The 26433-nt window shown below is 45.8% G+C and overlaps 1 protein-coding gene across 3 annotated transcripts in view; it reads left to right on the top strand.

Annotated features, from left to right (window-relative positions):
- The first annotated feature begins 241 nt into the window (after window positions 1-241).
- The window catches only part of Nlrp3 (NLR family pyrin domain containing 3), a 28558-nt gene continuing 2366 nt past the window's right edge, over window positions 242-26433 (top strand). The window contains exons 1-11 of one of the 3 annotated variants that reach the window (XM_087910577.1): window positions 242-928; window positions 1763-1853; window positions 2516-2574; window positions 2810-3130; window positions 6689-6802; window positions 8051-9800; window positions 11938-12108; window positions 14726-14896; window positions 15981-16151; window positions 24353-24523; window positions 24995-25165. In XM_087910577.1, coding sequence (XP_087766703.1) covers window positions 2848-3130; window positions 6689-6802; window positions 8051-9800; window positions 11938-12108; window positions 14726-14896; window positions 15981-16151; window positions 24353-24523; window positions 24995-25165 — 3002 coding nt within the window. In that variant the 5' untranslated portion in view covers window positions 242-928; window positions 1763-1853; window positions 2516-2574; window positions 2810-2847. Of the gene's footprint in view, window positions 929-1762; window positions 1854-2198; window positions 2283-2515; window positions 2575-2809; window positions 3131-6688; window positions 6803-8050; window positions 9801-11937; window positions 12109-14725; window positions 14897-15980; window positions 16152-24352; window positions 24524-24994; window positions 25166-26433 lie in introns of those variants that run through there. The other 2 variants (XM_048440069.3, XM_048440070.3) reach the window with 2 other exon arrangements.

Genomic DNA, 26433 nt, shown 5'->3' with positions numbered 1-26433 from the left:
ATCTGTTTTTATAAAGGTGTGGATTTTTGCTGCACATAAAATATATCTCAGTCAACGCGATTTACAACCGACTTACAAAAAAAAAAAAAAAAATTCTTGCCTATAGGCGGTAGCTCCAGTCTTCCTGAATGTGTCTGGTCCGCTTCCTGTCTAGCTTTAGCTCCTGAGCTCTTGTTGCTGCTGCCTCTGGATCTACAGAGTCTCTGAGATGTGGGTCTGCCACTTCGTCTGTAGTTTAACGTGAGCAACTGCCCTGTGCCAATACTGAGAGAATGAGTACCTCTTGCTCAGAACTTGGCGGAACCCATGCCCTCGTCCGGCTGGGGTCCACGGCCACTAAAAGGAGCAGGGAAAGCAGGTCTGCGTGGCCATCTGTCCCCTTGTTCTTCAGGGGTAAAGAAAGCCAGGTGCTTTTGGCTTTTTCCTTGGACACAGCTAATTCTCCAAATCAACCCGACAGGTGAGTCCAAAAGTCGTGGAGTAGGACATCTGCCTTCAAAAATAACGGGGGACAGCAAACACTTGTAGCTGCCTGCTGACCGTCTCCATGTGAAGGGGAAGAACATGGAGCACGGGGTTTCAGAGCCTGAACTTATTCTCAACTCTCCACTCAGCAGTTCTGCTTATCACTGCGCACTTCCCTCTTCTCTGGAGTCCCAGCTCCTCCTGGGGTGCTTGCAGTGTGAGCTGAGCCCACTATTCTAAAGGCTTTCCCAAGGACCCTGGGGAATTTTGGTCTGCAGCCCAGACTTAGTCTCAGAAGTCTATTGCTTGGGTTTGGAAAACCCATCCAGATGAGTAACTGTTAATTTGCTGGTGATGCAAGCTCATACACTTCCGGAAACCACATCCTTCCTGCCTCCAGTGTCAGTGACCACTATAAAGTCATCTCATTTTCTCTTCGGTTCTACCTAAGGCTGGTATCCGGGTGAGTACAGTTTCATGGAGCAATATGGGCGAAAGGTCCAGGAAGGAATGGGAAGCTATATTTAATGGCATGACTTGTCTTGGTCAATAAACTAGAAATTTCTTCTAGACTCTAGGTCTAGCTTTAAAGTGTTTTGGGATCTTCTGTTTGCTGGTTACTTGGTTTGTGCATGTTGGGGAGGTGTTGTGGGGGTTGCAAAAGAAGCAGTTATAGCTTCCAAGGACTTCAACAGGCTTGCCCAGCATCTACTCAGGGCAGCAGAGGGTGGGATGCCCGTGAGGGAGTGTGATGGAAGCCCAGGGTAGCCAAAGTAAACACCAAAGCTATTGCAGCAGGTCTCAGGGACAGGGAGCAGAGGACTGAAAATTCCTGGTACAGATGTGAGCAGAGGGGTCAGTCTAGGAGGATCTGTAGAGCTGGGGTAGCTGTCAGCGAAAGCCCTAGAGTTGAGTGAAAGGAAGGTGTGAGCTGTTGTATGGGGCAGGGAGAGGAGACACAGACTGGAAAAGGGATAGGGATCACAGAGCTTGAGGGGCCTCAAGTGTCAACCCGCTGTCATATAAATACCAATTTAGAGTCCATTACCGTTTTGCAGGCTCTTTCCCCTCCCCTGTCATTAATGGCTACCTTCTAAGAAAGTTACTTAGAGTCTCTACTACTCAGCAGAAGGAACCTACACATTTCAATTGAGAAACTAGATTAGGGAGAATAATCAGGCTAATCTAACCTATGAGTTCTAACTAAATGTGAACTGTGATACTCATGATATTTATGAAACTCTCTAAGAGCCATTGAAGAGATGTATGCATTTGGTTCTCCTTTATACACACCCAGGTTCCACCTGATTGGGTTCTGTCAGTGGGAAGTAGAGGAGCAGTGAAAGACTGCCCACCGCTGTATGCTGGGAGTCCTCCCACTCTGTGCTGTGAGTCCTTCCCTTCTGTGTCGGGAGTCCTCCCTCTCTGTGCTGGGAGTCCTCCCCCTCTGTTCTGGGAGTCCTCCCCCTCTGTTCTGGGAGTCCTTCCCCTCTGTGCTGGGAGTCCTACCCCTCTGTGCTGGGAGTCCTCCCCTCTGCGTGGGGTGTCCCCCCTCTGTGCTGGGAGTCCTCCCCCTTTGTGCTGGGAGTACTCCCCCTCTGTTGCTTTGTCATGACTGTAGCATCTTTTCTCCTGGTTTTCTCCTTTCTTTGTTCCTTTCCCTCAGATGAAAAAAGGAACAAGAAGCCAGAACCTTCCATTAAAAGAAATCAGAAAGCAAATCTCTTTTGCTTCCTCAGTGACTAAATGAGGAAGCTGAAATTGAGCAATAGTAAAGAGTGTCCGTCACCACGGGACCACAGTCCCAGTGCTCTCCTGTACGTTTGTTTTCTGTGTACTATAGTTGATTGTATTGATGGCTTATTTGTTTGTTTGTTTTTTCAAGACAGGGTTTCTCTGTAGCTTTGGAACCTGTCCTGGACCTAGCTCTTGTAGATCAGGCTGGGCTCGAACTCACAGAGATTCTCCTGCCTCTGCCTCCTGAGTGCTAGGATTAAAGGCACGCACCACCACTGCCTGGCTGATGGCTTATTTATTTTTATCTCTGCAGGGGAGCTTTTCTTCCATGGCTCAGGACACATTCCTGGATCAAGCCAAGAGAACTTTCTGGTAAGTGTTTGGTTTACTTTTCAAAGCCAGACGTGGTGATTCATAGAGTTGAGTGATTGGTTTTTTTTTTCCCTCTTTTTCCCTGTTTGAGTTTTCTGAGTTGAGAAACTTTAAAACTTTTACCAACTTATGGGGTACCCTGTGATGTTTCAATATTAGCATCTAGTTTTCTGGAAGTGGAGACTTTTAATAAGATTCTTCTTACCCACATGGGGTTTTCGCTCCTGCGATCCAGTGTGGCCCTGAGAGCAAAGACCTTCAGAAGGGTTGCCGATGAAGATGACAAGTGTCCGCTGCAAGCTGGCCCAGTATCTAGAGGATCTCGAAGATGTGGACCTCAGGAAATTCAAAATGCACTTAGAAGATTATCCACCCGAGAGTGGCTGCATCCCACTCCCCAGGGGCCAGATGGAGAAGGCCGACCATTTGGATCTAGCCACACTCATGATTGACTTCAATGGGGAGGAAAAGGCCTGGGCCATGGCTGTGTGGATCTTTGCAGCTATCAACAGGAGAGACCTCTGGGAAAAAGCTAAGAAGGACCAGCCAGAGTGGAGTGAGTAAACAAGAAGATTTTCTTCCCTCACAGTAAAGTACAAGTAACCTAAAATATAGAATTTTAGTAATTTTAAGTTTTAGTAATTTAGTAATTTTAAGGCTTAGTAATAAGGAAGCTCACACTATTGTGCAACCAACTTCCAGAGTGCTTTCCCTCTTGCACAACTGACAACTCCTACCTCACTAGGTAATCCTCCCCATTACCTCACCCTGTCTCCTAGCAACCACCATCCTATTTTCTGTTCCTGTGAACTTTACCACTATGGATTCCTCATGCAGGCAGAATCACGAAGTGTTTTTCTCTTGTGACTGACTTACTTCACTTAGCATAATGACTTCATGTATCTCAGAATTTCCTTCTTTGAAAAAGACTAATGACAAACATTTGTGTATATATAATATTACACTTTGCTGTCTCTTCATCTGCCAGTGGATAATTTTGTTTACTCAATGTCTTCCTTTCTTTGGAATTCTTTTTGTTTAAACATTTTATTTATTATGTATATAGTGTTCTACCTGCATGTACACCTGCAGGTCAGAAGAGGGCACTAGATCTCATAGATGGTTGTGAGCCACCATGTGGTTGCTGGGACCTGAACTCAGGACCTCTGGAAGAGCAGTCACCGCTCTTAACCTCTGGGCCATCTCTCCAGCCCCTGGAATTCTTTTTTTGAATTAGAGTCTCACATATCCCAGATTGACCTCAAATTTGCTATGTATTCCAGGCTGTCCCCAAATTCAAAATCCTCTTTTCTCTGCCTTCTAAGTGCTGGGAGATTATGTCCCTGGCTACAAAGAAGTTGGCATCTTTAAAATGTTAATTTAGAATCATGTTTTTTTTTCCTTCTCCTGGTGGGGTATGAGAGAGTGGGAGGAAGCAGCATGCTTTTTCTAATTCTGTAAAAACTCTACTTGTAGCCTGCTGTGACTGGTACCCTGCTCTCTGAGTCTGTTTCCTGCTCAGGCCCACCTCTGGTTTTCCAATCAGCTCCTAGTGGATGCTTGTTTGCTCTGAACAAGCGAAAAAGCAGAAAGGATTCAGAGTAACCAGAAAGTCACAGGCAGCGGATGCGGAGTTGGAAGGCCAGAAGGCAGTAATCACAATGGGTTGTCAGATAGATGCTGGGGTGGGGATAGCTCAGCGGTAGAGCATCTGCCTAGCATGCTCAGGGCCCTGGGTTCCATCCCACACCACTGAGTCAGTGGAGATGAAGAGGTGCATAGCAAGGAAAGACAATTGTGATATAGGAGAGAGAGACGGAGCTGTGTGGCAGAGGATGCTGCAGTCAAATTGCACATCTCTTACACAACTATAGTGGTGTCTGTATTGAGAGCACATATCATAAGAGTGAAGTGTTAATCTTAGCAGTGGAAGTACTTACTAAACAATTTACTTTTTTAAAATTAAAACATTAAATGTTTTTAGTTATTTATTTCATGTGCATGTGTGGTGTGTGCTATGGCCCATATGTGGAGGTCAGAGGACAACTTGCAGGGATTGATTTTTTGTTTCTACCATATGAGTCCTGGGGATCAAAATCAGTCTGTCGGGTTTGTGCCTTTACTCACTGAGTTACCTCTCTCTGGCTCTTTACTAGGTAGATTTTTAAAATAAGATTTATTTTGGGATGGATGTAGTGGTGCATGCCTTTAATCCCAGCACTTGGGAGGCAGAGGCAGGTGGATCTCTGTAAGTTAGAGGCCAACTTGGTCTACAAAGCAAGTTCCAGAACAGCCAGGGCTAGGTAATAGAAAGAGCAGGTCTCAAAAACCCCAGAAATATGTTTATTTTATGTGTATGAGTGTTTACCTGCTTGCCTATATGTGTACCATACATGTGTTGGTACCTGAGAACGCCAGAAGAGGGCATCAGATTCCCTGGAACTGGAGTTACAGGCAGTTGTGAGTCACCATGTGGGTGCTGGAAACTGAATCCAGATCCTCTGAAAAAGCAATCAGTGCTCTTAACCACTGAGCTACCTCTCCAGAACCCCCGTACTGGGCAGTTGTGATAGATTTCGCTCTTTCACTAACCCCATAAAGTAATTACCAGTACTATTCATGCTTTCAAAGGAGCGGCATAAGCCAGGGAGAGGTTCTAATTACCCAGGGCTCCCCACTCAGAGCCAGGCATATCCAGAATAAAAAGCCAGGCAAGACTGAAAAAGCATAGCCATGTGGTATCGGCTTTCATATCTGGATTTTAATTGTAAAAATTGCCACCAGTATTTGAAGTTCTCTTTTGGATTAAAGTGAGACCTTAAGTGAGAATATAATTATTGAGAGCTTAATTTGCTCAATGTTTAGATTTTTCTTTTGTGATCTCATTGCTAGTGCTGTTGTCTTTTCTCTTTCCTTCCATCTCTCCTGATCGTCCTTCTTAGATAGGGTCTCACATAGCCCAAGCTTGCCTCCAACTTTCTGAGTAGCCAAAGATTCCCTTGAACTCCTGATCCTCCTGGGTACCAGGGTTACAGGTGTGTACTAACACCTTCCCTGGTTTATGTGGTATAGATAGACTTGGTCTATACTAAGAAGGCACTCTGCCAACCGAGCTACAACCCTGGCATCATCTTACAGAATAATTTTATATTCACAGGAGTGGATATGTCTTACCCTTAAGTTCCTGTCTGTGTCCTTAATCTATTGGATATGTTTTCCAGGAGGGGGTTTTTGCTACAGCATTCCTAAATTTCCCCTAGGAAGAAAGTTCAGACTATTTGGACATGTAGTTCTTAGCTGTAGGTATATGTTGGAATCTCCTTGGGGTTTTCTATGGATAGTGATGCCCAAGCTTCAGCACAGAGTAAGAAGAACTGCTTTGAGTAGAGTTCTACTCAGAATTTTAATTTTTTCTATGTGAATTTAGTTAACCAGTGCTCTGAATTTCTTCATTATATAGACTGACAATAGTCATTTCTGAAGACCTAGAAATCTAGACACGGCAGCACAGGATATGACCCAAATGAACTACGTACACGCAGCTGAGGTCAGGGAAGGGTGGGGCTGTCAGGAGAACACTGAGGGTTGTGCACATAGCCTCCAAGTGAGGGTACTAGGGAAGGCCAAGGACAGATGATGGCAAAGGAACCTTGTTTGCTGTCATATGTACTCTATGGACGTCTGGGCCTGGAAAAGACATTCTGCATTTGGGAACACAGTGTTGAGCTGATGGTTGACAGCTACTCTTTCAAAGTGAGGCAAGCAGAATCATGCGCACTGGGGTTCTGATGAAATAACTATGGCCTGCCACCTGAGCCATGTTTACTCCCCTCTCCTCCTCCTTTTCTTTTTTTCCTTTGCTTTTCCTCTTTGAGACATGATCTCATGCAGCCTAGGTTGGCCTTGAACTCACTACCAGCTGATGTAACTCCTGAAGCTCTGGTCTTCCTGCTTCCATCTCCCAAGTGCTGAGCTTATAGGTACGGGCTGTCATGCTTGGCTAAGCTATGTTTAATTCAGAAGGGCCTTTGACCCACCGCATAGACTAGGCTCAATTCAATCCTCAGTGTTAGGACTTTTTGATGTACTTTGTGCTTTTTCCTTTTGTGTTTAGATGATTCGTATGCTTCTAATCTCACTGTGGTATGCCAGGAAGACAGCCTTGAAGAGGAGTGGATGGGTTTGCTGGGCTATCTTTCCAAGATCTCGATTTGTAAGAAAAAGAAAGGTAGGCATGGGGCTGCTGCTTTCAGCTTTGTTTTGAGACCTGGAAGAGGAGGCCAAGGGACTGGAAAGCGGGGAAGCTTGGCCACTCTTCAGGTTTCCTCTTCAGGGAACAAGGCCTGCTAAAGGAAATCCACCTTCAGCTGAAGAAGTAGATGCATATTTACATTGTTTCTTAAAGTCCCAGGGAAAAGGTTTACTACAGGTAGATGCGGGCTTTAATTAAAGGTATAAGGCTGAAATAACAGATTTTCTGGTTGGAGGCTGTGCCTATGGTACTGTCTCTCTGCTCTATCATGAGTGGGAAGTAATTGGGACAGAATTTTGGGGACCTGATACACTTGAGCAGCGAGGAAAATTACACCTCCTATTTCCCCAACCCAGCCGTTACTTCCTTTAGAGTACTTGTTTTCCTTTCAGGCACATGGCATGTTTTAATATTAATTTACATTTTATGCTGCCTTCATGTTTTGGGGAAAACAGTACTAGATATAATAAGACATTGTATGAGGAGTGGTGGGCTATGTCCCGCCACCCGGCTAGCTTAACCTCCGAAATAACTGCACAGAAATTGTATTAATTAAATTACTGCCTGGCCCATTATTTCTAGCCTCTTATTGGCTAACTCTCCCATATTAGTTTAACCCATTTCTAATAATCTGTATATCACCACGAGGTCGTGGCTTACCGGGAAAGATTCTAACCAGCGTCTGTCTCAGGCAGGAGAATTGTGGAGTCTGCCACACTGCCCTTCTTCCCAGCATCCTGTTCTCTTTTCCACGCCTATCTAAGTTTTGCCCTATCAAAAGGCCAAGGCAGTTTCTTTATTAACCAATGAAAGCAATACAAATACAGAAGGACCTCCTACACCAATGAGATACCTGGAGAACACATTGCTGCTAGGGCCTATGGCTCCCTAGCCACTCAGGCTTTTGACTGGACTTTCAATGCCTGACATGGATCTTTACCTTGGAACTAGACTCCAAATCCAATCATAGATGGTTGGTTACTGCCATGACAATCATGCCACTATTACATCAGTGAGTATAACCTTGCTATATACATATGAATGTTTGGTGAGCACATTATCTCTAGTCAACACTCAGCATTCTATGCATTTTGTTATTGTTGCTATTGGCTCCTCACTATTCTCAGTGTTCTTCCTCTAAGAGCATAGGTCCGCTCATAGCTTATTGTTGGGGAAGAGATGTGTGTGGGCTTTTCCAAGTCTACCTTGCTGTCTCTGCTGTAGATTACTGTAAGATGTACAGACAACATGTGAGAAGCAGGTTCTACTGTATCAAAGACAGGAATGCACGTCTGGGTGAGAGTGTGGACCTCAACAACCGCTACACTCAGCTACAACTGGTCAAGGAGCATCCGAGCAAGCAAGAGAGGGAATATGAACTACTGACCATTGGCAGGACCAAAACGTGGGACAGACCCATCAGTTCCATTAAGCTGGAGCTGCTGTTTGAGCCCGAGGATGAGCACACAGAGCCTGTGCACACAGTGGTGTTCCAGGGAGCAGCAGGCATCGGGAAAACAATACTAGCTAGGAAGATTATGTTGGACTGGGCATCCGGGAAGCTCTTCAAAGACAAGTTTGATTATGTATTCTTTATCCACTGTCGAGAGGTGAGCCTCAGGACACCAAGGAGTCTGGGAGACCTGATTGTCAGCTGCTGTCCTGACCCAAACCCACCAGTGTGCAAGATCCTGCACAAGCCCTCCAGGATCCTCTTCCTCATGGATGGCTTTGACGAGCTGCAGGGGGCCTTTGATGAGCACATTGGAGAGGTCTGCACAGACTGGCAGAAGGCTGTGAGGGGAGACATTCTGCTGAGCAGCCTCATCCGAAAGAAACTGCTGCCCAAGGCCTCTCTGCTCATTACGACGAGGCCCGTAGCCTTGGAGAAGCTGCAGCATCTGCTGGACCACCCTCGCCATGTCGAGATCCTGGGTTTCTCCGAGGCCAAAAGGAAGGAGTATTTCTTTAAGTATTTCTCAAATGAACTGCAAGCCAGGGAAGCCTTCAGGCTGATCCAAGAGAATGAGATCCTCTTTACCATGTGCTTCATCCCCCTAGTCTGCTGGATCGTGTGCACGGGGCTGAAGCAGCAGATGGAGACGGGGAAGAGCCTGGCCCAGACCTCCAAGACCACTACTGCCGTCTATGTCTTCTTCCTTTCCAGCCTGCTGCAATCCCGAGGGGATGCGGAGGAACACCTCTTCTCTTCCCACCTACAGGGGCTCTGCTCACTGGCTGCAGATGGAATCTGGAACCAGAAGATCCTATTTGAGGAGTGTGACCTGAGGAAACACGGCCTGCAGATGACGGACGTCTCTGCTTTCCTGAGAATGAACGTGTTCCAGAAGGAAGTGGACTGTGAGAGAGTCTATAGCTTCAGCCACATGACCTTCCAGGAGTTCTTTGCTGCTATGTACTATTTGCTGGAAGAGGAGGAAGAGGGGGTGCCTATGAGGAAGGGATCAGCAGGCTGTTCAGATCTTCTGAACCGAGACGTGAAGGTCCTCCTAGAGAATTACGGCAAGTTTGAAAAAGGCTATCTGATTTTTGTTGTCCGTTTCCTCTTTGGCCTTGTAAACCAGGAGAGAAGCTCCTATTTGGAGAAGAAATTAAGTTGCAAGATCTCTCAGCAAGTCAGACTGGAACTGCTGAAATGGATTGAAGTGAAAGCCAAGGCCAAGAAGCTGCAGAGGCAGCCCAGCCAGCTGGAACTGTTCTACTGCTTGTATGAGATGCAGGAGGAAGACTTTGTGCAGAGAGCCATGGACCACTTCCCCAAAATTGAGATCAATCTCTCTACCAGAATGGATCATGTGGTTTCTTCTTTCTGTATCAAGAACTGTCATCGGGTGAAAACACTTTCCCTGGGATTTCACAACTCACCTAAGGAAGAAGAAGAGAAAGTAGGAAGTCAACACGTGGACCAGGTCCAGTGTGCTTTCCCAGAGCCCCAAGCTGCCTGTTCTTCCAGGTAAGGGAATTTGACCTCAAGCAGATGGTAGCCTGTGTCTTATGCCTCATGGTTACTTTCCTTGATCCTTTCTTCCTCTCCTCTCTTTCCAATTTTCCAAATATAATTGCCAAGCTTCGTGATAATGTGACTGCCACCCTTTTATTGGTAGAGAGTGATGTGTGCTAGGCAGATAAATGGGATTGAGGACAAAACCCAATAAACCAAGAAATAAGCATCTGGGGAGCAAGCACCCCACTTCAGCACAAGGTACCAGGTGGACAGAGGCTGGACTGTGGCGGTGTGTGGGGGTGTTCCTAAACCCCATTGCTTGCGGTGTGTGGGAATGATCCTAAACCCCATTACTTGCGGTGTGTGGGAATGATCCTAAACCCCATTGCTTGCATCCTCTAGCTCACTGTCTTACTTTAATCCATGCTGCTGCAACAGATGCTTGAAACTAGGTTATTTTTGAAGATAAAGGTTTATTTATTATAGTTGTGGAGGATGGGAAGGCCAAAGGTTGAGCACGCCACATACCATTTTTGCCTGTTGGGACGAGGAAAGCAACTCCTTGGTTCTCTCTTTCACAAGGTACCGTTATTATACATGAGGCTTAACCCAATGACCAAACCATCCTCCAAGGACCCCACCTCCTGATCCCGTCTTTCTGAGACGAGGGTACCAATATGAGTTTTTGAAGGGCAAGGTGAACATTCAGACGACACCAGTGGGACAGGGAAAGAGAGAGGAGATAGAAGAAGACAGATGTGCTCCTTAGGGCCCTAACTGTAGTGAAGAAAGGCTAAGAGGCCAGACTAGAACCATACACCCATGAGGAAGGCAGAGACTCTGGCTAAATCCCCTGATGAGAAGTGGGGATCCTTTACTTTGGGTAACAGCCATTTTACTTGCTGGGCAGAGGCTTTCTTTGTGTGTCACAGAACTTTCTAAGAGGACTAGCTGTATCATGAATACTAAAAAGCCAGAGACAGACATTGGGGTTCAAGCTGAAAATCAGAAAATAAAGCAGCCAAGCCACTGGAGAGTTCTTACCTGTACCAAAGCTCAGACAAACAAAGAGGCAATCTGGTCCTTAATATGACTGTAGACTGCAGCTGTCTCCATCAAACCTCAGACTGCAACTGTCTCCTCCCATTTTATATTCCTCTCTCCACCCAGCCATATCACTCCTGTCTCCACCTCCCTAGTGCTGGGATCACCTTTGTGTGAGCTCTGTTTCTCTTTTAGACAGATTTAGTCTTGTGTAGCCCAGAGTGGCCTTGAGTCCTGGGATTAAGGGTCTGTGCCACCACTCCCTGACCTCTAGTGGTTTAACTCTGCATTCTGATCTTCAGGCGAGTTCTATTTATTAAAACACAAATAAAACATCACTACAACTAGCTATGTGGGTATCCACATCAGAGTTTCGGAGTCACAAAGCCAATCCTGCACATATACAAAGAAGTTATGCTTTTTATTTTCTTTCAAAGCTAGGGTTTCATGTAGCCCAAGCTAGTTTTAGATTCGTTGTGTAGCTGAGAATGACCTTGAGTTTTTAATGTTGTTATTTTTGGAGTAGTAGGGTTACAGGTATTGACAAGTATGCTCTGCTGTTATGTAGTGTGAGGAGCCAAATCCAGGATCTCAGATATACTGGTCAAGCTCCATTCCCATTCCTCAGGCTCTGCATTTCCATAAGAGTTACGGGGTATTCTAACGTGAGTCTCTGGAAATGACTGTAAAACTAAAAACTACCAATGTCGACGGGTGTTGCTCTTAAGACTCGGACTTTTCTTCTGTGGTTGCAGCATGGGCTCAGGATTGTCGACAACACTCCCAGTGCACTGGGCAGCCTGGGTCAAAAATGCTCCTTGGGCCACTCAGCTGCATGTCCAGGTCAGGGGCACAACAGCGGTCTAAATTGGGAAGAAGGTGCCTGAGGATGTTTGCAGCAAGCCTAAAGCTTCCTTCTTTGAATCTCTCTACCCAGGGCTCACCCGCCTGCTTCCCTCTGAATCAGCAGTGGGTTTGTGGCTGGGGGCTTGCCGTCTAGAAGACTTTTCTATGAACAGGTGCCAGGAGCCTTGTCCTGAACTCTAGTTTGTTATCATTAGAAACTGATTTTCTTTTCTGTCCTTCTTCCATGCCGTCCTAGACTGGCGAACTGCTATCTCACGTCTGGCTTCTGCCGAGGCCTTTTCTCAAGTCTAAGCACCAACCAGAACCTCACTGAACTGGACCTCAGCGACAATACTCTGGGGGATCCGGGCATGAGGGTGCTGTGTGAGGCACTCCAGCATCCAGGCTGTAACATTCAGAGACTGTGGTGAGTCCCCACATGTGTGCGTGTGTGCTTGTGTGTGTGTGCTTGTGTGTGTGTGTGTGCGTGTGCATGTGCTTGTGTGTGTGTGCGTGTGTGAGAGGGAGAGACAGAGAGAGAGAGAGAGAGAGAGAGGAAAATGAATGGGAGAAGACACTAGAAAAAAATCTTTGTTGGGTCTGGTCAGTTGTTTCCATGCTAATGTAAAAAAGGACCAAGGGCCAAGCCCTAAAGGCTTTAACATTTTTTACCTCAGGTTTGGACGCTAAAGTTCAAAATCACACATCTGCTGGTTGGTTATGAGTCTCGCTCCCTGGCTCCTCCTTGAGTCTTTGCATCATCTTCCTGTTGCGTGTTCGGGCTCAATCTTCTTACAGTCATTTCTTGTATCTGATTCCGGCCCCACTGGACTAGGGCCAACACTGTAGAGTCAGTTTAACTACGCATTTGAAGTTGCCTATTTCCAAATATGGTTGCACTCTGTGGACTTCTGGAATAGGACTTTGACACATAAAGTTTGGAGAAGCAGAGTTGACTCTATTATGAATGGGCAGGTTGAATGATGGGAGGAAAGTTTGGGGAGTTTTAGATGGAGAAGATGAAGAAGAACTGAAAAAAAATTATTTCTTGGTGGCCAAGCCAAGCCTGTTTCTTCCATTCCTTCTGGGACCAGGCTTCTGGGTGAGAGCTGGGAAGCTTCATCTCAGATGCTAATGGCTGGCAGTATCAGAACACACCAAAGTGCTGTGGGATGTGAGCTTCTTATACCCCATTCTATGATCTATTTTATTTAAGTAATTAACTCTAAATATATGGAACAAGAAAAAATAAATTAAAAAATGATACAATTAAAAAAATTTCTATTTTTTTTTCTGTAAAAAGTGTGTGTGTTGTGTATGTTGTCTATGTCTCTGTGTGTGAGTGTGTGTGTATGAGTGTGGGCCTGCACATGTAACAACATGCATGCAGAAGTTTGAGGTCAACTATGAAAACTGGTCCCAGGGACAGAGCTCAGGTCACTCGGTTTGGGTGACAGGAACATTTACTCACTAAGTTACTTCACTGGCCCCAATGTGAGGAGCTAGCTGAATTCCTAAGGAAACTCCATTAATTCCTTTTGAGGCAGTGTTGGTGATGACATCATTATTTTGTACTTAGTCTCACCTTTTAAAGGTGTCAGCACGTCTCACATCACCACACTCAGAATCAAGTTTCTGACATGTGGCCTCCTGGAGGCAAACGTGGCCTCCTGGGGACAAATGTGGCCTCCTGGGGACAAATGTGGCCTCCTGAAGGCAAACGTGACCTCCTGGGGACAAATGTGGCCTCGTGGGGACAGACCACCACTAGACGACTGCACGAAATGAATCACCGATTGTAATCAGTGCTGATCAAAGCTGTGCAGGGCACTGACAGACAGACGAACGCTCACACAGGCACTGGTCCTGGGCTCTGCTTCAGCTTTGCTGACACTCCCCATAGTTCTTCTTTCTGGCTCGTGGAGATCTGTTCACTAGGAAGGATATCTATGTAGACTGGGAGTCAATGCCACGTAGACTGGGAAAATGCGAATGAGACTCTGGCTGCTCTTTCCCTATCCCTGCTAGCTGTATCTTCCTGGTTGTGACATTGGTGACCCTGCCCCACCCAGAAGACTAGGAACTTTGTGTGAATGCCTATCAGCTCACCTTTCTAAATTCCTCTTCAGTATAGAGAGAGCACTGGGATTAAATTGTCAAGCAAAATCAGTGGGGGCATGAGGCTTGCAAAGACTTTTTGTTGTGTAGATGAGAAACCCAGTGATGCATGCCCAGTGATGCATGCCCAATGATGATGCATACCTAGTGATGCATGCCCAGTGATGCATGCCCAATGATGATACATGCCCAGCGATGCCTGTTAGAAATTCTTGAGGACTAGAGCTCCAGGTTTCTCACTCTTTACATTTAAAAACCTGAAAGTGGATGAACACCATAGCCATGGGCTATGGCCAGGTGAGCAGCAGTTCACTTCTTAACACTTCCTGTGTGTCACTCAGGAACTCTCTGATTACTCTGGAACACATCTGCTTCTGCCTTGTGCGGAAACCAAATCCAGACTGGAAGGCAAGAGCGGTGAGGGAGGCTGTGCATCAGCTCTCCCTCCACTTGATAGCCAACTCAAAAAGGAGGAAAGGCTCTTTAGGTTCAGGGTTTTAGTGAGCCTGTTGTTTTAGCTGAGCCTGTTGTTTGAGTCCGTGACAAGACAGAATGTCATGGTGGTATTCTATGGTAGAGGAGTCTGTGCACATCATGACGACTGAAGAGGGCAGGGGAAAGATATAGAGATGGGGAGAAGCAGAGAGACAGATGGGGAGAGAGATAAAATCAGATAGACAGATCAGACAGATTGACAGGGAGAGAGAGAGAGAGAGAGAGAGAGAGAGAGAGAGAGAGAGAGAGAATAGTATCTCAGTCTCCCTTTAAGGTCACCCCTCACAGTGACCACAAGTCCTCCTAAAGGCTCCGCTTCCCAGAAGTTTCGCCACCTCCCCATAGTTTGACCGTGCGGGCCTGGGGCACTTGTAGGATCCAGACTCTGACGGAGCCACCCTCTGGTGTCTGATTCTGTGCTTGCCTTGAAGGTTGGGACGCTGTGGACTTTCCCATCAGTGCTGTTTCGACATCTCGTCTGTGCTGAGCCACAGCCAGAAGCTGACGGAGCTGGATCTGAGCGACAACGCCTTGGGGGACTTTGGAGTCAGACTTCTGTGTGTGGGACTGAAGCACCTGTTCTGCAGTCTGCAGAAGCTCTGGTGAGTGCGGCCCATCCCCCAGGAAGCTCTGCCATTGAGGTCCCTTTCAGGATGGACTAGAATATTCTCAGTGGCTAGGAGGACTTCCTGTGTTCTCTTCTGCTCTTTTTCTAGTCATTTAGGCAGCCAGTGGTGGCTGTGGGGAAAGCCACATGTGGAAATATAACAGTGGTGTGTGTGTGTGTGTGTGTGTGTGTGTGTGTATACATAACCAAATAAAGTATGTCTGAGAAAATAAGACCCCTGCAATGGAGGCGCTTCCTTTATTGTGCGTCACCTGCCTTGTCTTTACTGAATGCTTCTAGGAGACCTGAATTCGAGACAGGGTTTCTCTTTAGCTTTGGAGCCTGTCCTGGAACTAGCTCTTGTAGACCAGGCTGGCCTCGAACTCACAGAGATCCACCTGCCTCTCGAGTGCTGGGATTAAAGGCATGCGCCACCACCGCCTGGCATAACTTCCTTTTCATCGTGAGGCAAGATCTTGCTAAGTTCCCGGGGGGCCCTTTAACTTAAGATCAGCCTTCTGAACAGCTGAGACTGTAGACCTCTGCTACCAGGTCTCAAAAAATTCTGCCCTAAAAGTGTTTTTGATGATATAATTTATCATGCATACATTAAAAATCTGTTCTTATATTCTCTCTCTCTCTCTCTCTCTCTCTCTCTCTCTGTGTGTGTGTGTGTGTGTGTGTATGTACATGCACACACACATATGCATGCCATGGCACATGTATGAAGGTCAGAGGACAACTTTTTGGAGTTAGCTGTCTCCTACTATGTGGGTTCTGGGATTAAACTCGGGTCGTCAGGCTCGGTAGCAAATGCCTTTACTTGTTGAGCCAGCTCCCTGGCCCCTATATGTACATTTTATTTCAATAAAAACCAGTGAAGGGAGCGGGACAGATGTTCTAGTGCAGGAATGGGTTTAGTAGCTGTTGTCTCACCAAACAGGGAAGGGATGGGAGAGAGGTCTGTGAAGCTGAGGTGCAGATTCCAGCAGAGGGAGGGAGCATCAGGAGGTGCAGTCTCTAGCACATGGTACAGAGGCATGAGAGATGGCACTGACCCTGTCCCCTCTGCATGCAAGGTTGGTCAGCTGCTGTCTCACATCCGCGTGCTGTGAGGATCTCGCGTTGGTTCTGAGCTCCCACTGTTCTCTGACCAGACTGTACATTGGAGAAAATGCCTTGGGAGATTCAGGAGTTCAAGTTTTGTGTGAAAAAATCAAGCACCCTCAATGTAACTTGCAGAAGCTGGGGTAAGTAAGTCTTCGTATCTCTGTGGAAAATCCAATTCTCTTCAGAGACGGTTTATTTGGAAAACATGGGTGAGGCCACTCTGGGAAAGGCTCATCAGCTGGAGATGAAGGTGGGAGTCACAGCATGAGCATCAGACGTGGTTTGAAGCCTCAGATTCATGCAGCACACAGCAGGGGTTCTGCACTGCAGAGTCAAGGAGCCACAGGTTCAACCAGCTGTGGGCTAAAAATACTAGGAAAAATTATGTCTGCGTTTGATGTATATGAACCTTTCTCTTTGCCATTATTCTCTGAACAACACAGCACAATAGCTACTTATGGAGTAACACGTATGCCATGAGAGGTATCATAAGTAATCTAGAGATAATTTACAGTCCACGGGAGCATGCCCAGAGGTGGTAGGCAAATACTCTGCCATTTTACGTGAGGGAACATGAACACCCACAGATGTTGGCACCTGTGGGTGTCGTAGAACAAGTTACCCAAAGACACCGGGGAACAGTTGCCTTACCACTGACGAGGTGAGTCCTACTGTCTTAGGCAATATAGTCGGAGCTTCCTAGCAGCTATGCGGCCCTGTTTCTCCCATTGAGCAAGAAACTTGCTTCTGAGCCATGCACGAGAGTAGTAACCCGTTTAATGTGTGAGCACTTTCAAGTATGTAAATGAGTTCTGCAAAGCATGTCCTCTGTCCTGAGCTCTCATCCCCCAACCGCAGCTCCTCAGGTTCTGGACTCTGGTGTTGCCCTTCTGCACTGAAACAGCAGCCCCAGTCTCTTGTCCCCAAAGATAGCATCATACTAATGTGGCACAGATGTCTCTAAATCCTCAGCTGTGGTGCAGCTCAGCATCAGCACCAGTCTAGCCAAGCTCTCCCAGGAAACAGCTGGATTAGGGATGCTTCTCTTGACATCCAGAGCCGAAGACCCAATGAGACTTTTACGTCTGGTGGTGGGGCATTCTGTTTTCAGTGTGATTTCCTTATGTTTGGTAGTCTATACTTCTTTAAAAAAAACTTAATATATTCATTTATAGATTTACTCATTTGCTTATTTAATGTGCACCCCAGCACCTGTGTGGAGGTCAAAGGATAACTCTACAGAGTCAGTTCTTCTCTTCCACCTGGACACACATCCCAGGGATGAAACTCAGGTTGTTCAGCTTGGCGGCAGGTACCTTCCCCAGCAGAGTCATTTTACTGGCCTCACATCAGGTTTTTTGAGGTTGGAATTCTGTAGCAAGTAAAAGCACAGACTGCCAGCTAGTGGCCATTCACTACTCTTTCATGATCCTCATGTGAATCAGCTCATTTGACCTCTGGAGCTAAGTACTCACCGAGGCCTATATTTCACGAAGAGGTGAAAATGAGGCTCAGGAGCTTCAGATCTTCTCCTGTGGGTGCTGGCTAGAACTAGACGCCCTTGTGCGATTCCCCAGCCCACCCCTTTGCGAGTAGGATGCCCTCGGTCTGGTTCTGTTTGCAATTGTACTCTCTGCAAGGCTTTAGCATCTGCTCCTAACCTTACCCCTGCCTCTGCTAAATCAGCTAAGAAAGACTAAAATGTCCATTCTGTCAATATCTATAAATAAAATGAACAAACCGAATATGTCTTCATTCACATTATTGATAGAAATGGCAGCTAGATAAATATTTAGGACACAATAAAGCAAGCTGAGCATAGTGGTGCAGGCCTTTAATCCCAACACTTGGGAGGCAGAGACAGGTAGTTTTCCACGAGTTTGAAGCCAGCTTGGTCTATTTAGTGACTTCCAGGGTAGCCAGAGCTATATATGAGATCCTGCCTCAAAAAAAAAAGATAAATATAACAAGATGAGTCTGGACATGTGGCTCAATTGGTAGAATTCATGCTTAGCATGTATCATGCCTTGGGTTCCATCCCTAGTACAGAGTAAACTGGATTTTGTGCACATTCCTGTAATCCTAAAAGGCAGTATGATCAGAAGTTCAAGGTCATCCTCAGTTACATAGTGAGTTTGAAACTAACTTGGGCTACACGAATCTAAGTCTTTAAAAAAATCCAAAATACCCAACACTAACAAGATAGACTTTTTTTCTGAGGGATATCAATTATCCATAATTAACCACCAATATTAATTGTAAACTTTGATTCTTCGTTGAGCTTTCTCTATTAGCCCAGCCCCAGACAATACCAGATTGCTTTCCTATAATGCTACAACGTGGCTTCTGAATCAACGGATGTGATCTGGCCCCTGAGTTTTCTAAGGTGGCTGGAGCTCTGTTACGGGTGCTAATGGTAGATGTGATCTTGTTTCCATGCACAGCACTAGGGAAGGGGTAATCCATCGACCACAGACCAGGATGTGGTAGTGTTGGCCTCAGGATCCGGCCCCACTCCTGTCGGTCCTTCCCAGTCCTTAGCTTGGCTCATTCCTGCGACTCCTCCTTTCCCTGTGCATGCTGCCTTTCTTGTTGAGGTGACAGGTTCCTCTTCTGTAAATTCTGCCCTGGCTTCTCCCGCTGGGATCTGCAGCTTTCCCCACTGACTTCCTGCTATTTGTTTCTACACTCTCTAAGATATCTTCTGTACCCCCAAGTGTCAATAACTACCCATAGACAGATGTCTTCCCAAATAGATCTCACACCCAGCTGCCGCTTCCGAGTTTTGCTACAAAAATATCATGCTTAGTTTAACGTAAACAATTATTCAGGTACGTGACGGTGAAAGTGAAAAGTGTCTCTGTCTCTGCAAACCTGGAAAGCAAAATTCCAGGCCCTGTGTTCTACACAAACACCCATCCACCCATAAGCACTAATTGCTTTATCAATCCACATATTGATCCATATAACTACTCCTCAATATATTTATCTAACTATTCACCTTTCTATCTAAGTATCCTGTATGTATAACTTTACTAAGGTTATTATAACATAGTTCCCAAAACATAATGGCTTAAACAACATAAATGCATTGTTCCTCAATTCTAGAGGCAGGGATTAAGACGTTAGCTGAGTTGGTTCCTCTGAGGGCCACGAGCAAGGGTGTATCCTTTTGTTTCTCTTACGGGAAGTCCTTGGCACCGTGGCTTGTAGATGAATCTCTTGAGTGTGGCCTCCATCTTTACACAGGATTCTCCCTGTGTCTCTGTGTATAACTCTGAGTCTCATGTTCTGGTTCTAAGGTTTTATTTATTTATTTTCAATTATGTATATGAATTCATATCGGGGGGAAGCTATTGCATATGAGTGCAGTGCCAAGGAAGTGAGAAGAAGGCACCGAGTCCTCTGGAAACTGGCATTATGGGTGGTTGTGATCTGCCTGACATGGGTACTGGGAACCAAACTTGGCTCTTCTGGAAAAGCAGCAGGCTTTCTTAACTGCTGAGCCATCTCTCCAATCAGAAGCTCTGGGTTTGATGAGGATGTCTGTCATAGACATTAGATTAGGACCCACCTAATGACCTCATTTTAGCCAATTATGTCTGTGAGGTTTGATGTCCAGTTGTGGTCACATTTTTATTTTTGAGACAAGGTGTCTTAGGGTTTCTATTGCTATGAAGAGACACCATGACCATGGCAACTCTTATAAGGAAAACATTTAATTGTGGTGACTCACTTACAGTTTAAAGGTTTAGTCCATTATCATCATGGCAGAAAGCAAGGATGCCTGCAGGCAGACATGATGCTAAGACTCTAGTACCATCTTGACTACAGGCAACAGGAAGCGGTTTTTCTCATTGGGCACGACTTGAGCATATATGAGACTTCAAAGCCTGCCTTCACAGAGACACACACTTCCTTCAACAAGAACACACCTACCCAAACAAGCCACACTTCCCTTTGGGGGCTACTTTCTTTTAAACCTCCACAGGGTAACTTACATTTTCAGTGGTTTAGTCCATTATCATCATGGTGTGAGTGGTTGCAGGCAGACATGGTGCTGGAGAAGGAGCTGAGAGCCCTACATCTTGGTCTGCAGGCAACAGGAAGTGGTCTGAGACACTGGGCATGGCTTGACAATTTATGAGACCTCAAAGCCCACCCCCTACAGTGACACATTTCCTCCAACAAGATTATACCTACTCCAACAAAGCAATACCTCCGAATAGTGCCACTGCAATGAGTTTATGGGGACCAATTACATTCAAAGCACCCCACAGGTTTTCCATGTGTAGCTTTGGCTGTCCTGGAACTAGCTCTGTAGACCAGACTGGCCTTGAATTTGCAGAGATCCTCCTGCCTCTGCCTCCCAAGTGCTGGGATTAAAGGTGTGCACCATCACTGCCAGGTTAGGGTCAGATTTTAAAGAACTGGAACTTCAGGGGCTGGAGAGATGGCTCGGTGGTTAACAGCACTGTCTGTTCTTCCAGAGGTCCTGAGTTCAATTCCCAGCAACCACATGGTGGCTCACAGCCATCTATAATGAGATCTGGTACCCTCTTTTGGCATGCAGGCATGCATGCAGGTAGAACACTGTATATATAATAAATAAATAAATCTCTTTGCTGAGTGGTGGTGGCACCGAATAGTGTAGTTAGCTAATTAAACTAGAAACACAATAGAAATATTTTTCCTTCATTTGCTTTTCATTTATCTGGATAAATTTTCATGTGGCTTCATGAAAATCCTGTTTGGAGCACAACACCCCGTAATACCCTTCGCCATTATTTATCTAGCCACTCATTAAGTCACAAAAATTGGGCATGTTTCTCCCTTTTTTACTGTTACAAATCCCTCTGTGAAGCACACGCTTGTGTATATAACTTAGTGTGTTTGCTTCTTTCACGGTAGATCCCCAGTGTGGAAGGAACAAACTAAAAATTTTAGGCGTTTATCTATTATTATTTTCTTCACTTGAACTTTTGCATCGTGTCTCTGGTTGCGTAATATATTCTAGTTCCTCATCCCCTGGGTTACAGAAGTGTCACGCATGGCCACATAAAACGTGGCTTAGCTATTGTAGCATCCCTCCCCCCAACCACTGTTAGAGCCCTCCCTGACTCTGCTCTAACTTGCTGAGCAGGATACTTTCCAGAGATTTCCCAGCAATCCACAGATGGTAGTTACACACTTCCACTACTTTCTGTAGCAAGATGTTGTTTTTACTCTTTTGGAGGCCTGCTACCACCGAGTTCCCAAATAAATCACATGGAGGCTTATTCCTGCCTCACTATTGGCTGCTCAGGTCTTTTTTTTTTTTTAAAGATTTATTTATTATGTATAAAGTGTTCTGTCTGCATGTATCCCTGCAGGCCAGACGAGGGAGCCAGATCTCATTACAGATGGTTGTGAGCCACCATGTGGTTGCTGGGAATTGAACTCAGGACCTCTGGAAGAACAGGCCGTGCTCTTAACCTCTGAACCATTCTGCCTGGCGGTTGAGATCTTTATTAGGACCATCAGGTGTTGTAGATGGGCAAAGCATCCCAGCTTTCCAGAGTTAAACAAATGCAACATAAACAAAAGTAGTATGCCTTACAGTATTTCCCAGCAACTTTCAGTTCTTTCCTTATCTTCTTTCTTTCTTTCTTTCTTTCTTTCTTTCTTTCTTTCTTTCTTTCTTTCTTTCTCTCTCTCTCTCTCTCTCTCTCTCTCTCTCTCTTTCTTTCTCTCTTTCTTGGAGGGGAGGACCAGTTTTCATCCTACCTTCCCCTCATTCTGAGCTGTATTGAATTAGTTTTATATTACAAGGCCTGGCCTGTTCTTCTACTTTTCTTTATCATTCATAATCTCTTCCTCATGGAAGCTTGGTTGATCCTTTTCTTCCCATTGACAAATAGGAAGCTTTCATTATTTTTCAAGTAATTATTCTAGTTAATAATTATTGCAATTTTTTTAACTGTTCTGTGTAGAGTGCCTACATGTATCGGTGGGCATGCATGCCATTGCGTGCATGTAGAAGTCGGATGATGACTCATAGGGCTTCATTCTCTTTCTTTCATTACATGGGTCACTGAGATCAAGCTCAGACCATCAAATTTGGCAGCCAAGAGCCTTTTTCTGCCGATTCATCTCACCAGACCTCAAATAATTATTCTGATCTCTACTTTTATTAAAAGCAGAGATATGGAGGGTAGGGTTGTAGCTTAGTTGGTAGTGTTTGCCTGGTATGCAAAGCCCTGGGTTTACTCATAGCATGTCTTAAATAGGGTGTGGTGCTGCATGCTTGTAATCCCAGCACTCCAGAGGTGGGGGCAGGAGGATCAGAAGTTCAAAGTCACCCCAGACTAGACAGCAAGTTAGAGACCATCCTGGGTTATGGGAGATTCTGTCTCCAAAGAAAACAAAAACAAAAACAAAAAACAAAAAGGAAATAAAATTAACACTACTATCTTGAGTTTGTAATAATGAGATAAAACAATCATATTTGATACCATTATTCCACATAATAAATACTCAACAATGTTAGAACTTCTTCAGGTGTCATCACGAGACCGTTTTGTGAAATAAGTCAGAGTGCTGATAAACAGGAAAACCGTATGGAATTAACTGAACGCAGCATGTAGCAACCTGTGCTCAGGACATAGAACAAAGTTATCTAGGGAGGGTTTATTTTAGTTCCCAGTATGAAGGTACAGCTTCGTGGGCAGGCGTGGGGGATGGGGTAAGACACCGGGAGATACATTGGCAGGAGTGTGAAGAGGCAGGAGTGTGAAGTGGTCATATTGTAGTCACAAACAGGATGCAGAGAGAGACAAAGGTTGGTACTCACTTGACTTTTTCCTTTTAATTCAGTCTGGGACCCCAGCCCACAGAATGGTACCACCTACATTTATTTAAGGTAGGGTTTCTCACCTCAGCTAACCTAATCTAGACAATTCCTGACAGATATGTCCAAAGATTTGTCTTAAAAGTGATTCTAGATTTTGTCAAGTTAACAGTCAGTATGTAAAGCCTCACGGGGATTGGCTGGAACTGAGATACTGCCAGCTGGTGGGCTGACAGTATGCGGTTGTTTGATTTTTCTAAACATTTTGCCATACATACGCATGCCTCAGCCTCAATGGTCACCAACATTCTGATCACCTGGCTAGGGCCTTGTCCTCTATTGTGTGGTACTAGGAAAGGAACCCAGGGTCTCATCCGTGCTAGGCATGGATTCAGGTGACTCCATCTATAACAGTAGGAGACTGTTTATTTCTGGGTGGATCTGGTGGATGAGGCCAAGCAGAGAACATGGACCTGAGTTGGCCAGAGTTATAAGGTCCGCCTTCTAGTGACCTATTCCCTCCAGCCAGGCCACACAAAAAACATGTGTAAACAGTACCACCAACTGGGGACCCAGTATTCAAACATGTGAGTCTGAAGGGGGGGGCACACAAATTTAAAGCACAGCACTTGGCTGTAGACAGTGCTCAACTTGACCCAAGAAGAGTAAGTCAAAAATTCTTGGACTGTTGTGAGGTCTGAGAGGTAAAGGCTCCTTCTATCAAGCCTGATAACCTGAGGTTCATTCCTGGGACTCTCAGAGCTGGCCTCTGATCTCCACAGAGGAGCATGCTCTCTGTCTCTGTCTCTCACAAAATGTAATAAAAATGTAATGTTCTCTTTCCATTGGTAGTAATACAGATCAGTGGTTTTGTGGTAAGGAACAGACAGATGGATGGAAGGTGTGACAGAGGACAGATGCGGGAGAGGAGGGTGAAATCACCCCACCTTACCTGACCCACAAGGTCCCTGCCCCCTCTCTTGTCCCATCACTTTAGGTTACAGTGAGTCCCCAGAATCCCTGCTGAGCCTGAGTCTGTCCCTACTGCACGCCTGTCCTTAACTTTCAGGGAGACACAAACTCATGACCGCTGATTTCCAATCCGTGACAGGTGTGTGGTACTTGTGGCGTCTGCATTGTTATCTTGCCTGGGTGATATCAGAGTCAAGATGGCTGTCTGCAGTGTCAGAGGATCATAGTTAGGGGAATGTGGGGTATTCTTTCGGATGATGCGGTACGGAGGAGTGTCTGCTGCCAGAGGGAATCCGTGTGAGAAGTGTGGATGCGTCCAATCATTTGCTTTTCTCTCTTTCTCTTGTTCTCATTCAAGCAGAGCATATGCTGAGGCCCTTGTTCCCCTCTCTTGTGGGATCCAGAGATGTGGATTCACTCTTCAGATTGTATCCAAGATTTTGGCTTCTGACCTTTAAGTTGGAGGATGCAGCTCAAAGCAGCGTGCAATGTCTGAGAGAGCCTGGTCACTGAGGACTCTTTCCTCTGGTTTTCCTATAGGTTGGTGAATTCTGGCCTCACTTCCGTTTGTTGTTCAGCTCTGACCTCTGTCCTCAAAGCCAGCCGGAGCCTCACGCACCTCTACCTACGAAACAACGCTCTTGGAGACACGGGGCTCATGCTCCTCTGTGAGGGACTTCTGCACCCCAACTGCAAGCTACAGATGCTGGAGTGAGTCCACGGGCTGCCTGAGGTGATGGGGAGATGTGGTGTGAGGTAGACTGGGGAGCAACCAGGAGGCAAATCTGAGTCTGAGGAGCGAGGAGTCTTCCTGGTGTCGGTTCATTAGGCCAATCTGGGAGGTTTCTAGACGGTGTGAATTTCTGCCAAACCCAGGCCTCAAAACCAGAGGCAAATTCATATAATATGGCATTGGTGTTTTGTGGAAATCTAGGAGAAACAGTGTTTTTAAAAGTCAGCTAACATATTTCTGTTACTATTTTGGTCTGCACAATCCAGTACATTGGGAAAAGAAATTTCCATCTAAAGGGGGAAGAGAAACATCAGTACCGTATACAGCTGCTTCAAGCTGCTCATTCCCGGGCTTTTTGGGTGTGAAACAGTGCTGGCTAAGACCTCGGAGACCATGGCAGGATGGGTGGCTGGGGATATTGTCTTTACACTGCCCTCCATTTCTCGAAGGTTAGACAACTGCAGCCTCACCTCACACTGCTGCTGGAATCTCTCCAAAATGCTGACCCGCAACCGGAGCCTCCGGAAGCTGAACCTGGGCAACAACGACCTGGGCGACTTGGCTGTGGTGATGCTCTGCGAGGTTCTGAAGCACCAGGGCTGCCTCCTGCAGAGCCTACAGTGAGTGCTAAGGGCGACAGTGACGCTGGGCCCAATTCTGGGTTAACTGGCATGGGGGCTTAGATAGATCTGGGCCAGTTGTTGGAGATCTTAAAAAACAGAGCAATGTGGGAAAAGTTACATTCAACAGCAGCCAGATATTTAGACTAGTCAAGATTCAATGAAGTGTGAAAGACTTTATCCTGAAAAACAAAAAAACAACCCAACAATCTCTTGAAAATAAATATTGTTCAGTGTGGCTGCTTTTCATTGAGATTTGCTTTTCTTTAAGGATGTGAAGTTTTTTTTCATACCCAATTGAATCCTAAGTGGTTTGAAATATGGAGGGCTTAGAGCAGAATGAACAAGGACCAAGAAAAGATGTATTTATAGACATCCAGAGCCACATGACAAGGGGTCCTAGACACCCCCAGAAGCTTGTAATTCTTAGTATGAATGGACCAGAAGCCATAGGAAGAACAAAGCTGGGGGGCTGGAGAGATGACTCAGAGTTTAAGAGCTCTGACTGCTCTTCCAAAGGTCCTGAGTTCAATTCCCAGCAACCATATGGTGGCTCACAACCATCTGAAATGAGATCTGATGCCCTCTTCTGACCTGCAGGTGTACATGCAGGCAGAACACTGTACACATAATAAATAATAAAGAAAACATAAAAAAAAAAGACCAAAGCTGGGAATAGGGATCCAGTAGAGGGATTGTCATGACGGAGCCAGGGGCTTGGCTCAAAATAGCCTATGGGACTCTGGGGTGTAGCCAGCTTGCTAGGTAAAACAAACACTGTCGATCAGGCGACTTAAACAACAGGAGTCTATTTAACGGGAGCTCTAGAAGCCAGAACATCTAAAATGAGGCGTGGCTTATTTAGTTGCTGGAAAAGGGTTCCCCTTCACTTGCAAAGGGCTGGCTCATGTTGTACTCACACTAGCAGAGGGCTGGCTCACCATGTGCTCACACTCAGGGTGAGACGGGGAGAGGACGTGTTCCCTGGGATAAGGGTTCTAGTCCCGTCACAAGGACTCTGTTTTTACACTTTTGCCCAACTCCAGTCATCACCCGCAGACCGTACCTCACATTTCAGGACTCCAACACAGGCGCACTTTGAAGGTGTGCAAACGTACAGTCCACAGCTCAGCCAGACGTCGTAGGAAAAGAAACAGGGCCAGTGCTCCATCTCCTTAGTTAACTTTCAAGGAAACTTTTTTTAAACGACAATCTCAGTTTTGTTTAAAAGTATAATTTACATATGTACATACCCACAGGTGGGAGGT

This window comes from Myodes glareolus, chromosome 9, assembly GCF_982192425.1.
Source record: "Myodes glareolus chromosome 9, mMyoGla1.1, whole genome shotgun sequence".
NCBI classification, from domain to species: domain Eukaryota; kingdom Metazoa; phylum Chordata; class Mammalia; order Rodentia; family Cricetidae; genus Myodes; species Myodes glareolus.
The sequence above is the reverse complement of the archived record's forward strand: the minus strand, read 5'-3'. Positions and strand labels throughout refer to the sequence as shown.